Raw genomic sequence first — 15,917 nt, forward strand, 5'->3', positions numbered from 1 at the left:
CTGAGGAATTGTAAAGCTGAGTAAAAGAAACGTGGTTTTGCAAGTTTCTGTTCTTCAATGTGCGTTGTGTTTTCTGGATTGGCGAGAACATCCTCCATCATTTTCTTTGAAGTCATCATCCTCTTTTTCACGTCAATGGACCTGTTTTGTAATGAAAATCATCAGAACGGGAGGGGACTTTTTAAATATAATTCCTCTGACCAAATTTTATGCAATGCCAGGCATCCAGGGAAAATTTAGCAACACAGTGGAGTCACCTCTTATTCTAGGGGTACCTTCTAAATTCAGCAAGTGAGGCCAAAAAAAGTGTTCAGTCACAGTTACTGAAGAGTGTGTTTGTGTAAGGCCAGCACAGGGGGTTACCCTTCCATCAGCCAGCTAGACGGTCGGCAGGGTCGGGGAGGTGAGTGATGGGTGTGAGGTGAGGGTCCTGTTGTGGGTACCATGTTGTGAACACCCGGGCCATCATGAGCTGGGGTGTCTGCTCCCATTATGGGGAGCACGGGGCAGGCGGCTGAGGAGAGGAGTGGGGTCTCTGACTCCGAGCTCGTGCTCCTTCCCATATCCATCCGCGGTGGCCTGCCTGGTGTGATCACCCAGACTTCATTCTGTTCATTTCAGGTGTGTGACGACGACTTTGACATGCGTGGCTACTCCTGCTGTCTTTTAAAGCTAGGGATGGTTGACTAAGAAAGATTGTGTGTATAAACGTATAAAAGTTGAGATTATAGCAGTTACTTATGGGGCTGTGTAGCAGAGGGAAAGAGCCCAGAGCTGCAAGCCAGGAGCTTAAATTCTTGTCCGAACCGCCAAAATACGAGTTATGGTCTAGCACTAATTATTTAAACTTCTAACCCTTTATTTCCTTCCTTGCAAAAATAACCGGATGGACTCGGGCAGTGGTTCCCAGCCTGGATGGGGAACACTTAAGAAATAAGATTCAGAAGCTTGCCTCTGGAATTCTGATTTTGTGGGACCTGGAGATTTCTATATTTGAACATCTTTGTGCCCCTGCCTCTGTCCTCTGGTGGACTCCCAGGCTCTTGGGATCCTGCCGTGTCCATGGTCTCTGACCAGGTGTTCCGACCGGACCGACAGGGCAGTGAGGGTCCGTGCTCTGGGGACACTCGCCCAGCCAGAGGCAAGTCAGGCTCGGGGTGGTCGGAGCCTGCGACGGGCGCCTTCTCGGAACGGAGGCCTTTGTGTCTGTTATTTGCTCTTTCCGTCCGGCAGCACGTGGAGGCCCGGCCGATGGTGTCCCCTCCATGGAGCTCCCCTCCCCGGGGGGGCTCTGACACACCCAGGAAGGGCTGTTGTCTCTCAGGCCTGAAATCCAGCCTGATTCAGAGTCACTGTGATCTGGGCTTGGGTCTCGGGGGCGGGGGGGGGGAAGGTGAGCAGCTCCTCCCGTTTCATCGGAGCATCTGTTACAGACACGACGGAGGAGGGAGGCTTCCTTCCCCTTAGAAACGTGGCAGTTCTGACAACACTGTTCCCAAGTCATTCAACGTGGGAACTTCATTAACTGTCAATTTAGGGTTAGAGTAGGAACCATGGGGAGAAACATAATTATTAATAAATACTTAAAAGCGTTTCTCAAGCGACTCCCAGCATTTTCCATTAAGAATGTCCAAAAGCTCCGTGGTGAGGAAAGTTCTTAGTGTGGGCACACGAGGTCAAGGCCAATTTGAGGAGGGACTGGATGCCGTGGTACCTGCTTTAGGTGTAATCTGCAGGTTATTGGGATGGTGTTCTAATCACCCCACTTTGGAGTCTTGAGTTATAGGATGTGCTTAATTCTTCTAAATAACTTTTATATTTATACATGTTTGGTTACGAGAACAGATGACGTTTCTGTCAGCAACTAATCAGTTTGATTTTTTAGTCAGCAAATCATGTGTGACACTTTCAGTGAAAATGGAACTTATTAACTAATTTCCTCTTTTAGTAAAAGGGGGGAAAATTAGCTCAAGGATTGGGAAAGCTCAAAAACAAGTCATAAGCAACCGTGGTTTACTTACAGTTTTAGGCCTGTCTGTTATCTCCCTTCATATGAATAAGGAAAATCCTGGGAATAAGGACAGCCTTGTGGCTTCTGTTTATTTAGTATCTTGCTGCACAAGGCACAGTTGGGGGAGAGGGGGGGAAGAGAGAGAAGTAGAAACCAAGAAATGAAATCGAGAGTGGGAGAGAGAATGCACGAGAATCAGAGGAGAGGAGGGGGTGGATTGCAGCATTTTCACTTAGATTAGGTGGGAGTAATCCATTTACATAAACCAAGCACCACTTTTGTCATTTAAAAAAAAAAGCGGTTTTCATATAAAAGATCAGCTAAATTAGGAGTTTCAGAAAGTAAGAAAGTAGTCTTGGTTTTTTATATTATCTTTGAGAGAGAATTTGTATAAAAGTTAAGGTTTAGAAGACAAGTGCATCTGCTTTGATTTCTTTCTTAAAAATAATGAAAAAAATGACATAGGACCGTCTAGTGAAATAGCATTTGTACTGGATGCTTTTCGATGCTGTATTACCCTTCAGTTCCTCACAGCACGGTTATCAGTTATTGAAAGAAGTAGGTTTAATTCAATTTACTTCAGTTACGTGTAAACCAATTTCTCTGTGTGCCTGTGTCTCTACGACTCTTCTGCTCCTAAAATTCGGTGCTTCTGTGTGATCTCTGTGGACCCCTCCCAGTTTCCCCTTCCATAAATCAAGGATGTCACTTTCCTGAGTTTTTGAAAGGTTAAAAACGGGTTACAAGGCAGGTTGGCATTTTATGAAGGCCTGTGCTATTCAGTAATGAAAAAAGAGCCTAGTCTTGTGTTTTTAAATAGATGGTACAAATTCTTTAGTTTAGAATGTTTGAAGGAGAGGTGTATGGGATCAAACGTGTATTTCTCCCTCTGTCCTTAATGTCATTACAGCCATATGTCACGTACCACCACGCACACTTCCTCCCAGCCTTGTATCCTCCTCACGGTGGCTCAGACCAGTGCACGGCCAGGTCTGCGGTGCTTTCATCTGGTCCCTTGGGCCAAATCGCCCTGTTTTCCAGCAAAGCCCTGGTCTCCCTGGTCCTGTGTCCGCACGTAGACAGGAGACCTTCCCTGCCCAGGATCCTGTGTAGTTTACCAGCTGCACACTGTGCCATTCGGTCTCTCATTTAAAACTCTACATGTGATAAGTGCATTTTATTATATTTTGCTAAGAAAATCTTTGCCAGCTACTCTGCTGTCTCCTTTTAAATATGGAGCAAAGCCCCCGTGTGACATGTTTCACTTTTCACCGTGGCTGCTCAGAAGCTCTCTCGGGTCTGCTCTGTCCACGCTGCTGTCTCTTCTTACCCCAGGGCACTCTGTGAGGTGGAACCAGTGTGATTACTGTTAGGTCCACTGGTCTTTCCCGACTCTTCCTCCTTCTAAATGTTTTCCTGCCTTAGGTAGGTGGTTAGTTTACCCTCTTCTACTATTACTGCCCTTGTTATACTTTAAAGCTTTTTTAGATCAGCTGATATTTACATTTTTAGAATCCTTTTAAAACATTATTTTACTGCATTCCCATTTCAGAAAATTATTGTTCTATTTCATTTATATATCATGAAATCTGACAGCCTGAAACCTAGTACAGGCAACCATGGTGTTTGGTTACATTATTTTCTTCTTCTTTTTGAGGAACTCATTATTATAGCACAACAGGTGTTTATTGTCCCTAATTTCATCAGGAGATCGAGAATAGGTATGATTAACCTATAATTTCAGTTGTAATGATATGCTTATTGTTTGCATCCTCCAACATTTGGGGTAATTATTTCATTAAATCTTTTTAGCAAACTATGATATAAATTTCCTGGGGGGTGGGGCGGGAAAAAACAAAACAAAACAGGATACTAGCCTAAAAGTTTCCAATCCAAAATAAAGATAGCGGAAGCTTAATTACTTGGAGTGAGAACATGTGCATATTTCGCCAGTTTGCTTATTTTTAAATGTTTAGTCCTAGATTTAATCCTGTTGCTCTCCTTGCCCTTAATCTCAGCTGATGATCTCACTGCCTATTTGGCTGAGAAAATAAAAGCTCTCGGTGGAGACGCTGGTCCTCCCGTCCCCACGCGCTGCCTTCCTTCCCTGGACGCCGGCCATGCTCGGGCCTCGCTGGCCGTGACTCAAGGACCTTTCCCCACAACTACACCCTCTGTTTCTACATTGTCAGGTTCCTTCTACGGAAACATTCCCATCATCACTCAAAGAGAAACAGTAAGGAAAACACCTTCTTGACCACAACCCACTTTCATATCACCTTTTCTACTAAAACTCCTCAAAAAAGTAGTTTATGCCATTGTTTCCCCCTTTCTTCTCTCCCTTCTCCCTTGAAGGTCAGTCTGGCTTGTTGGTGTCTGTCCACTGCAAGCCCCAGGCATCACAGCCTTCGTGCCTTGGCCCCGGGCGCATGGCTTCCCGGCCTCCTCCCTCCCTCCTTCCTTTTAGTCTCTACCTGTTGTGTCACCCAGAGCTCAGTCCTCAGGCCTCTCCTCCGCTCCACGGACACAAACTCACTGTGGCATCTCAGGGAAGGATGTGGTTGAAATAACTTTTCTCCACGTTGCTCCCCAGCTCTCAGTGTAGTTCTCATGAGGGAAGTGCAGTTTTAACCTGCTCTGTATCAACCAGCATCTCCCCTGCATGCAGGTGCCTAGGGGTGCCGTCCTGTGAGTCATGTTCATTTGGAGATCGGGCCACGTGGGTAGAAACTAGAGCTCAGAACATCGCAGATCACTGGCTCCCACCTCAAGGTTCCAGACATCCCTTAACTACCAGCAGTTAAGAATCTCTCTGATCCTGGTCACGGCTTTAATGCCAGGCACGGATGCCTCAACCACAGCGTAGAGCCAGCCTGTAGCCCTTCCTGAGCTCTGCGTAGAAGAAGTAAGCACTGCTCAAAGAACAGGCTGCAGTAAGTTCAGTCCTCAGTGACTCACTCCCCACTCGGTTCTTCAGACGTGCCCTGTCAAGCCCGGCGTCCAGCGGAGGCCTCACCGTGGCCCTCGCCACCTCGCCTCTTGCGCCCTTTCCATTGTCCACGTGGCTCCGGCCACGCTGGCCTTCCTGCTGTTGTCCCAGGACGGCTCGTGCCTTCACTGCACACAGGATCCTGTCCGAACATCAGGACCTCTTCCTTGATGACTCTGCCTTGAACCAGGGTCCCCACTGCCACCTGGTCACTTTCTCTTCCTCCCTTGCACCGTCACTGATGCTACACTGTTTCTTTTTTTTTTTTTTTTGCTGTACGTGGGCCTCTCACTGTTGTGGCCCATCCCGTTGCAGAGCACAGGCTCCTGACGTGCAGGCTCAGTGGCCATGGCTCACGGGCCCAGCCGCTCCGCGGCATGTGGGATCTTCCCGGACCGGGGCACGAACCCGTGTCCCCTGCATCGGCAGGCGGACTCTCAACCACTGCGCCACCAGGGAAGCCCTACACTGTTTCTATTTGTAGTTTACTCTGTCTCTGGCACCAGAAGGTGAGCTCAAAGCGGGCATGTCTTCTATTTAGTTCACCGTATCTCTAGCATCCAGGGTACACATAACAGGCACTTGGTATCTCTTTAAATGAATGAATAATCCTCAGTGGTTGTTTTTATTTTAAAGTTAAGAAGAAATAATGTATCTTTCTTGTCTGTTATCAGTGACATTTGAATCTGTTTTCCTTTTCTGTATCCACTCTAGTGGCTATTACCACCGGATGCTAATGTCATTTCTCCATAAAACGCTTGCTAAGTGACTGGGGTTGAACTGCATCCTTTCCAGCAGCGGGTAATGAGGGTTGAAATAAGGCTAAGAATGTTGCTGCTCGATCCTTACTTGTAGTGCTGGCCGGCATCAATCTGGGGCTCACTTATATGTTTAAGTGAATAGATCATCTTAATTTGCTTCAGTCAGTGTCAGTGTTGTCGTTCTGCTCTGGGTCATCTCTGTACCAAATAACAGTTGGGAGAGGAAACTGCTTTCTGCTCAGAAGGAGGGAGATGATTTCAGCTTCTACCCCATCCTGGCTGGGATGAGGACCCTTCTCATCCACATCGCTCCCAGTTGCCAGTTCAGGCCATTTTGAAATAAGGACCGCTCCCTTTCTCATTTTCTAGAGGTGAGAACAGCCTCTTGTATTTCTTGATTTTGCCTTTGACCCCTTACATCATCTTTACATCACAACAGGTCTACCACTCATATGCAACCCTAGTTTTTGTTTTAGAGCAATTCCTTGATTTCACAAAAGGAAAAACAAAATACAATTGCTGTTTTATTGTAGGGCTTCTTCAGCCGCAAGTAACATAAAAATCTGTTCACAATACCTTCATCAAAGAGAGGGTTGTTTTTCCTACATGACAGACACTGATGTGCTAGGCCCACGCTGGCAGGTCCTGGGTCCAGGCTCCGTCATCTTTCATTCTCTGCCCTCTTCAACACGTTGCTTCTGTCCTTGTGCTTGTCACCTCATGAGCCCTTATATCTACGTTCCGTGAAGATTGAGGAAGGGGGAAACGGGCAAAGCAGCATCAGCATCACCTAAAAGTAGGCAAAAAAAGTATTTATGAACATCCAGCATTGCCCTCCCCTTAGACTGTACTGCCACTTCCAGGTGTGAAAGAGGCTGGGAAAGGCGGCTGTGTCAGCCAGGCGTGGGCACGTTGCTGCCCTGAGCCGAGTCAGGGCTCCTTATCAAGGAGGGCTCGGGGAACGGGTGTTGGGTGGGCACCTGCAGCGTCTGCCCTGGCAGCTGTGGTAACAGAGGAACTCTGTGAGAATGGGGGTCCGTGAGGATGCTTTGTTGTGGTCTCGCGTTAGTACAAACATTGTTCGTTACTCAGATATTTCCAGCTCACAGGGGTATTTTCCATTTCTTTTTTCCGTTGCAGCAACAGGTCTACCGTCAGATTTACTCCTGCCTGAGTAAAATTTTTGTAGAAGACTTGGAATAAATTAGGAGCTATTGATGCTGCTAGTTTTAGCGAGTAGCTCGCAGTAGTTAGCAGACTGAAGATTGATTTTAGACAATCTAAGCTCTGAAATGAGAATAATATGTGATTATCTCACAGCACTGTGGTCAGGCTGTACCAAAACAGCGCTTAGAGGTGGTCACTGTTGCTGTCTTTGTAGTTGTTTATTCGTTCACAAACCACACTCTTTTTCAGCGTCTCCTGCGTGCCGGCCCTACTGCGGCAGGTGGGGTGCAGCGGTTAACAAGCTAGATGAGGCGGATGTCCTTCTGCCCCGGACTCACCTGCCAGGCGATGAGCAGATAGACTGGGGAGGGCATTTCAGGCAAAGTGGTAAAAAGAAGGCAAGAAAGGGTGATACGGTCAGCGATGCTCTCTCTAAGGAAGGGATTTCGAGCTGAGAACATTTTTTCTTGAGACCTAATTCTCCAAATAGCCAAGTTACAAGTAAGATATTCTTGGCAAAAATGCAGTTACTTTCTGGAGAAAAGCATTAATTTTATCATCGGTTCTCTTTTTTTCTAGAGGCAATAACATGAACTATTACAGAATTTACCGGTTTCTTTTCACCAACAGACGGTTCTCTGTCTAATTCACCATCGAGTCAACCCATTACACTGCATCATATACAAAATTACCAAGAAGACTGTTAGGTTCTGTGCATTTTCATTGCATGTGCTCCTTGACTTCGTCTTTGTCTGTCCTTGCTGTGGTTCTTAATGAAATAACTCTTCTCCGATAGTCGGGGTCACGCCTCTCCTTACAGATCCTACAAGGAGAGAATTACGACACCCATCAGGGATCTGGAGATAAATATGCATTGATAAATATTTGATGAAATTGATAAAATATCACTTCAGGCCTTGATTGAATCAAGTGCATTAAAATAGTCCTGAAATACCCAGTAGCCTTCATTGGGAGGCTGCTGAAACGTTGTCCGCACAGAGCTGCATCTGGGCTGGCAGGTGGGCACTGGCTTGTTGGCCTGTCTGTGGGTTTAGGTTCTAGGCCTTTGTGCTGGTGGCCTTGGGAGTGTGTTGTGAGGCACGGTTTGGAGAAAAGTCTCTTTATACCCTGTGTTTCTTTTCTCATAGATTTTTTTTTTTTTTTTTTTACTGTTTGACACAATACTTCTTAATTAGGGGCTTGTTTACAAGTTTTAAACATTCATTTGTTTAATAATTGTTTTCTTTTTCCAAGCTCTTTCTGAAAGCTACCTTGGGGTAGGGCAGCTCTTATTTCTGCTTATCCCTCAAGGTGTTTCACAGAGTTGTGAGGGTGTAATAAGTGTCTAAGGCATACTTTCCTATTGTTCAGTAAATTTAACAAAAATCTATTTGAGGTGCAAATATTTGTTCTAACAGCATCATACACTGGGACCCAGCCTTGGTCAGTACTTTTCTGCAACAGAATCGTACTGTAATGCCAATTTCTGGTTTCTATGTCAGCCTCTCTTCTAGACTCTGAGCATCTTGAGGGAAGAGGTATGGAAGGCTCATCGAGTCATTCAGTGAGCATGTCCTGAGCAGTGACTATGTGACATACTAGGCAGTGCCGACACAATGGTGCAGTACACCCAGGCTCGCAGCTCACGATTCTAATAGAGAGAGAGAGAGAGACACTAAACAAATACATCATTTAATTTGTAGTAGAGGTAAGTGCTATTAAAAAAGGGAACCTAACCTACTCTTGGAAGTTAGCCTGAGGAAGTGAAATGTAAGCTGTGACCTGAAAGATGAGTAGGAGTTTTCCAGGCTGAGAGGTAGGAAGGTCATTCCAGCATGCAAGTGCTCTCAGCTGTGAAAGAACCTGGTGGGTTCAAGGGACAGGAAAAGGCCAGTATAGATGCAGAATATTGAGTAAGGGGAAAGATCAAGTAAGACGCATCTAGAGAAGTAGATAGGAGTTGGGATCAGGTAGGCCAGGCTAAGGATTTGGGACTTAATCCCAAGAGCCATGAGAAGCCATTGAAAGAAGCTAAGAGGGAAGTGATGCAGTGAGATTTGTGTTTTGAAGATGTCACTCTGGTTGCAAGATGGGGACTTGGACTGAATGAAGGATGGTGCTGAGGTCGTTCAAGGGGGAGGCAATGATGGCTTGGGTCAGGGCACCCAGTAGTGATGGGAATAAGTTGGCAGGTGGAAATACCTAAGAGATTGAGAATTGGCCGGAAGTTGGGTGGAGTGAAATGAGGGCAGGAAAGATGTCAAGGATTAATGCAGTTTATTGAGACGAATGGCTCTAGAGGAAAAGAAGTTTGGGGACCAGGCGGTGACTTCAGTTTTGAACATGTTGAATTTGAAACGCCTTTAAGAGATTCCCAACAGAGATGTTGGGTGAAGAGTTGGATGCATTGGTCTAGAACGAACAGAGTGTCTGGGCTGTAGCCTCTGAGCATCTATAGCATATATTTGGTGAACGAAGAAATGGATGGCCCAGGAACAAACCTTGGGGTTCTCTGCCATTTTAAATTTCACCAGAGGATGAAAAGCTGGCAAAGAAGAGAATGCCCACATGCTGATGGCGAGAGTGTGATGTCACCAGAGCCAGTGGACAGTAACAGTTCAAGAAGGCGTAGCCAGCTGTGGTCAGCCTAGCGCCAAGGCACTGAGTGTGGTATGCTCTCAGCAGCGTGTGTTGGGCCTAATGCAGAGAGGTCACGGGTGACCTCAGAAGACAGGCTGATGTGGTTCAAGAAATGGGATGTGAGCAAGTAGAGAGAACCTCCTGAGAAGTCTGGCTGTGAACAGGAGAAGAGGGAACAGCAGCTAAAGGGGATGTGGCTCCACGGGGGAAACTGGAGTGTGTTTAAGTGTTGGTAGAAAGGGTTCAGTAGTCAAGGGGCAATTAGATTACTTGATAGCCCAAAGCTCCTGAAGAGTGGGAGGAAGATGAGATCCTAACCTAAACGCTGAGGGTTCGCTCGGGGGAGGGCAGACTGCTCCCTGCACTGTAATGGGAGGGAAGGGGGGGAGGAAGGCCCACGGGTGAGCAGGCTCCTGTTTTCTCGGTGACGCAGCAGGCGAGCCAGCGACTGAGTCCCGGAGCAGGGAGGTCAGTGGGAGGTTTGGGAGAGCCTGGAGGGCTCAGGTGACACTGAAGACAGACGTTGTGATCACACCTGATCCACACTGCTGTGTAATTTTTCCCAGGAAGAGTTAGTTATGAAGAACACAGAGCAGCAGGATAACACAGCTGATTCATGGCTGGCTTTTTTTTTCACAACCAGATGTGATAAAAGGTCAGAGAGGCAAGAGAGTTTATGTCACGTGCAACAGAAGGTCGAATACTGGTGGATAGACTCAGACAAGGGAAGGGAGTCGTGATGCGAGGGGACTGATGGTGGGAAGGAAGGGAGATCAGTGGCCTGGAGGTCCCCGTGATGTTGGAAAGAGCCTCAGCAGCGGGGTTACCAGAGTAAAAGCAGCCTGACTGCGAGACGATTTGGGAAGCGGTGCCGTGCTGGGTGGCGATGAGATCCGGAGGATTTTCTCTGCGTGTGCGGCCCAGCCGGGTTTGGGGACGTGGCCCCTGAGGATTAGCCGGTTAATGATCTGTGAGGGCAGCAGATGGGGTAGGACAACCGGGAGGGCGGGCGCTGGGGCCGCCTTGGGCGACGGTGGAGCAGGGACGGAGCGGCACCCGGGGAGCCAGGCCGAGGTCTTGCTGAGCGGTGGGGGCTGGGGGGTGGGGGGGTGGGCCACGAGAGGCCAGCGGTGTTGGGACCTGTTGCGTAGGGAGTCTTCGAGGAGCAGGGAGGAAGCACAGTCGAGGAGGGGTGCCGGGAAAAGAGGGCACTTTCCTCTCTGCCCGTCCCGGGGCACGTGGAGTGTGAGAAGATGCACGTCTTCTCCTGAAGAAGCTGCAGGGTGCAATGTCTTCACCCCACAGGCAAGTTAAATCAGAGCTGGGAGTCGGAGAAAGTATTGAGATGAGGACAAGGACCCAGGAGCTTGAACAGGAGATGGAAATCTGAGAGCTGGGGAGGGAGGGGGAAGGTGTGGGATCTTCATCAAACGAGAGCAGCATGACAGGAGGGGGTAGCACATTCCAGGAGCGTGTGTGTGTGTGTGTGTGTGTGTGTGTGTGTGTGTGTGTGTGTGTGTGTGTGTGTGTGTGTGTGTGTGTGTGTGTGTGTGTGTGTGTGTGTGTGTGTGTGTGTGTGTGTGTGTGTAGGGGGGAGGGGAGGAGAGGGAAGGGGAAACCAGACTGAGAAAAATCACAGAACAGAGCAAGGGGGTTTCAATCCTGATACTCTTTACATTGCCTCTTGGGCTTGACGGAATTCATCTCTGGCCTGGATTCATTATGTATTGTTTAGTATAGTATATGTAGTATACTATAATATTGCATATATATTGATAGTAAAGTATAGAATAGTATAGTATATATAGTATAATATAGTATATATAGTATTGTACGGTGTAGCATATGAAGTGTAGTGTATATAGTTTAGGGTAGTGTATTACAGTATAGTATAGTGCAGTATAGTAGAGTATGCTATATATATACAGTATGGTACAGTACAGTATGATGTGGTCTGTATAGAATAGTACCATATAGTGTATGTAGCACAGCACAGCCCAGTACAGAATGGTCAGGCAGTTGGCTCTTCAGCCGCTGGGACACACTTGAGTGGCACAGGGAGGACCATGTCACTGTCTTCTCTGCGCCCCATTTGCTGGTTCAGTTTCTGTCCACCCTTTGGGGGAGCCTTGCTGTGGCTGAGTGGGAGTTTCATGGGGAGCCACAAACCAGACCTCACCCGCTCACCTGCTCAGCTCATGGCTGTGTTGCCTTTGCCAGTGTTATTCTGTTGAAGACAGGTCATGTTCTTCTGGGGTTTTTTTTTCACTTAAATTTCTTCAATGCCTATTCATTTTGCTCAGCCTCTGATGTTAGTTGCTGTTTATATTATCCATTACAGCACTGATATTTTCTGCTAAATCGTTTTATAAAACATCACAAGTACCCAATAAGTGTTTCCGGTGACGGTTTGTTTTTAATTTGAAAAGTCTTGATGAATATCATTTGCATATTTTAGTCTTTCCAGTTCTTCTTTGCTGAGGGTGTTTTCAAGGTATGTTCTTTTACTTCCTGAAGGGGCAAATGATGTGAAAATCCTTCCAGGTCAAGCTGTTTGTCCCACTCCAGGGTGCCGAGGGATAGGCCATATCCGTGGTCCACGGTATTCAGGACATCACAGGTAAAATTTTTTCTTATTTAAATTATTTCAGGGATGAACTGAAACATGATGCAGATTAGCAGCTGTAGGAAGCATCGTAATGACCCTCTGGGAGCCAGACACCTCCCCGTCATACTCCCCCATCGCTGTCCCGAGGCCCCTCTTCAACATTTCCCGTGTTTGCCCAGCCCGCCTTCCTCCGGGCCTTCTGGCCTCCTGAGGCCCGGCCCAGACCACCAGGCTTCCCAGGGCCTCTGCCCTCAGGTGCACACGTGCCCCACCCTTCGTCCCTCGTGCTCCTGAATCCTCCCCACACAGCTGCCCGTCTCGCCACCTTCTTAAGAAAGTCCAGAACCTCCTGCCGCTTCGCCCCTGGCTCTCACCTTGCCTCTGTTTCTTTTTCTCTATCTTTTATTTATTTGGGGAGGAGATAATTCTGTTATAGGATAAAAAATAGCGTGAAGTTATGTTGCAGAATATGCCTGTGTTTTAAATATGTGATAACAGTATGGGGAGGATAGTGCTCATAATGAAAAATAAGTACAGATAAGTGTTGAAGTCCTCGCTGCTTTTTCTGTCACCATCAAGTGGTAAAGTAACGTATAGATAAATTATTCATATTGGTGATCTAGTTACAGAATATGTAAATTAAAGCTGAACAGAATTGACATCAGATTTGTCCAAATACACGAACAGATAAAACAAACACATAGATAACTATGAAGAGAAAAGGATAAATCATATATGTGAAACAAGGAAATGTTTGTTTGGATAAAAGAGATCCACAGAGAAGTCGTCGCTGTGTCAGGTGCTTGCAGGTCTGGAAACCAGTGCTTCAAACAGCTCTAAATGAATCAAAGCAAGTGTTACTATAAGAAGTAATGCTGATGTACATAAATATGTTATATGTGTAAATATAATACACTTACTTGAAAGAGTTCTAAGTCTTTTGTCACAGATATTTAAAAATCAAATACCTACTCTTGCACATGTTTGAAAAAGTGACACAAATTGGTTAGTGTATTACATAAGCTTCTTTGCATTCAAAATCAGACCCTCGTGAATCTCCGTTTGACTTGGCATCCTGGATGCCCATGTTTTTCCACACAACACTTGTATCGTTAAGAACCTTGGTGGTGCAGCATTTCTTGAGTTCTCCGCTCAAAAAGGGGGCTTCCAAGGTGTTGGTAATATTGTTTCTTGATCTGGTGCTCATAACCAGGGATGTATTCAACTTGTGAAAATTCATTGAGCTTAAGTACACTAATAATACTTGTACTTTTCTTTATGAATATATTATACATCAGTAAAAAGTTGAAAATTAAAGAAACCACTAACACTTAAAAGATTATAATATAGCAACCATAAAAAAGAAATTGAAGACATGTAGACACCTTGGTTACTTGGACAAGTGCAGGACTCGCAGGTTATAAGAGAGGCCCTGGTGGTGAAGCTGGAGTTCTGTACGAGGGAAGGGAGGAAGAGAGAAAAGGACACGGGGGAGCAGGTGGGGGAAAGAGCCATCCCATCATCGGGTCGGGGTCTGTGTGAGGTGAGGACCCTGTCGATAGAACCACTTTACAGACATTACTAGGGGTGTGTGGCTGTGAATAATCTTCTTCAGGCTTTTCTTGTGTGTTTATGTTAGTTTTTAAAAACCTAGAGCTGCAAAGTCCAACATGGTAGTTCTAGTCATATGGGTCTGTTTACATGGAAATTAATTACAATAAAAAATAATGAAAATTTCAGTTTCTCAGTCGCAGTAGCCACATCTCAGTTGCTCAGGAGCCGCCTGTGGCTCGTGGCTGCCACATTGGACGGCCCAGAAAGTTCCTCTGGACAGCCCTGAGAGAGCGTACCAGGTTCTGCCTCCTCACGGTGGATTTCTGAGTGCCAGGTACTTCTGGATGGATAACTGGACATCCTAGTGCCTCCTTCAAAGCTTGAATCATTATCCTCAGAGTGAGCCGGCCAGTACGTGGTGGTCGGTCTGTCCCTTATTGTCCTCTGCAGTTGCCCGCCTGTGGCACCAGGGCTGGGGTCACAGACATCACCCGGGCTGCTCCTGGGACCGCCGAGGAGCTCACTCACCCCAGCTGACTTGCCCCCCTCCCCCCCGACCGCGATTCTTATGTGTAGGTTATTCACCTTCCCCTACTTGGATTCTGAAAACATGGACCAGATCTCAGTGGGCACACTCCACTGTGTTTCAGCAGCTTCCCTGAACTTTCTCATCCAGTATGGCCCAAGTGGGTCTGATTGCTGTTCTTAGTTATAGTATCTAATTATGAATAATGTGAGAATATCTGACGTGATTCTCTCCAGCAAGTAGCCTTTACCGGGTTGGCATCAGAACTTTGGAAGAAACCAGAAAAATGTAAAAATAAAGAAGTGTTTGTTAAAAAAGGCATTCTATGAAGCTTAGAAAAAAATGAGATAACTGAACATGTGGTAGAAGAATGGGACTTTTAAAAAATTTTTTTACTTTTTTAATTAACATATAGTTGGTATGCAATATTATATATTGCAGGTGTACAACATAGTGATTCCCAATTTTAAAGATTATATTCCATTTATAGTTATTGTAAATATTAGCTGTATTCCCTGTGTTGTGCAGTTTATCCTTGTAGCTTATTTATTTTATACGTAGTTTGTACATCTTAATCCCCTAACCCTATCTTGCCCCTCCCCACTTCCTTCTGCCCAGTGGTAACCACTAGTTCTCTATATCTGTGAGTCTGTTTTCTTTTTTGTTATGTTCACTAGTTTTAATTTTTAGATTCCACATATAAGTGATATCATACAACATTTGTCTTTCTCTGACTTACTTCATTTAGCATAATGCCCTCCAAGTCCATCCATGTTGCTGCAAATGGCAAAATTTCATTATATATATTCCATGTAATTATATATACAATTATATATGTATATATTCCAATGTGTGTGTATATATATATATACACCACATCTTCTTTATCCATTCATCTGTTGATGGACACTTAGGTTGTTTCCATGTCTTGGCTATTGTGAATAGTGCTGATATGAACATTGGGGTGCACATACCTTTTTTTCTTTTTTTAAAACATCTTTATTGGATTATAATTGCTTTACAATGGTGTGTTAGTTTCTGCTTTGTAACAAAGTGAATCAGTTATACATATACATATGTCCCCATATCTCTTCCCTCTTGAGTCTCCCTCCCTCCCACCCTCCCTATCCCACCCCTCTAGGTGGTCACAAAGCACCGAGCTGATCTCCCTGTGCTATGTGGCTGCTTCCCACTAGCTATCTAGTTTACGTTTGGTAGTGTATATATGTCCATGCCACTCTCTCACTTTGTCCCAGCTTACCCTCCCCTCTCCCCATATCCTCAAGTCCATTCTCTAGTAGGTCTGTGTCTTTATTCCCATCTTGCCCCTAGGTTCTTCATGACCATTTTTTTTTTTTAGATTCCATATATATGTATTAGCATATGGTATTTGTTTTTCTCTTTCTGACTTACTTTGCTCTGTATGACAGACTCTAGGTCCATCCACCTCACTGCAAATAACTCAATTTTGTTTCTTTTTATGGCTGAGTAATATTCCATTGTATATATGTGCCACATCTTCTTTATCCATTCATCTGTTGATGGACACTTAGGTTGCTTCCATGTCCTGGCTATGGTAAATAGAGCTGCAATGAACATTTTGGTACATGACTCTTTTTGAATTATGGATTTCTCAGGGTATATGCCCAGTAGTGGGATTG

The 15,917-nt window shown here is 45.7% G+C and overlaps 1 protein-coding gene across 1 annotated transcript in view; it reads left to right on the forward strand.

The window, feature by feature from the left end:
- Positions 1–15,917, forward strand: part of L3MBTL4 (L3MBTL histone methyl-lysine binding protein 4) — a 302,262-nt gene that overhangs the window by 146,574 nt on the left and 139,771 nt on the right. The window contains exon 12 of the mRNA XM_060027767.1: positions 12,086–12,188. Coding sequence (XP_059883750.1) covers positions 12,086–12,188 — 103 coding nt within the window. The remainder of the gene's footprint in view (positions 1–12,085; positions 12,189–15,917) is intronic.

The sequence above is a fragment of the Delphinus delphis genome, chromosome 13 (assembly GCF_949987515.2).
Source record: "Delphinus delphis chromosome 13, mDelDel1.2, whole genome shotgun sequence".
In the NCBI taxonomy this organism is placed as follows: Eukaryota; Metazoa; Chordata; class Mammalia; order Artiodactyla; family Delphinidae; genus Delphinus; species Delphinus delphis.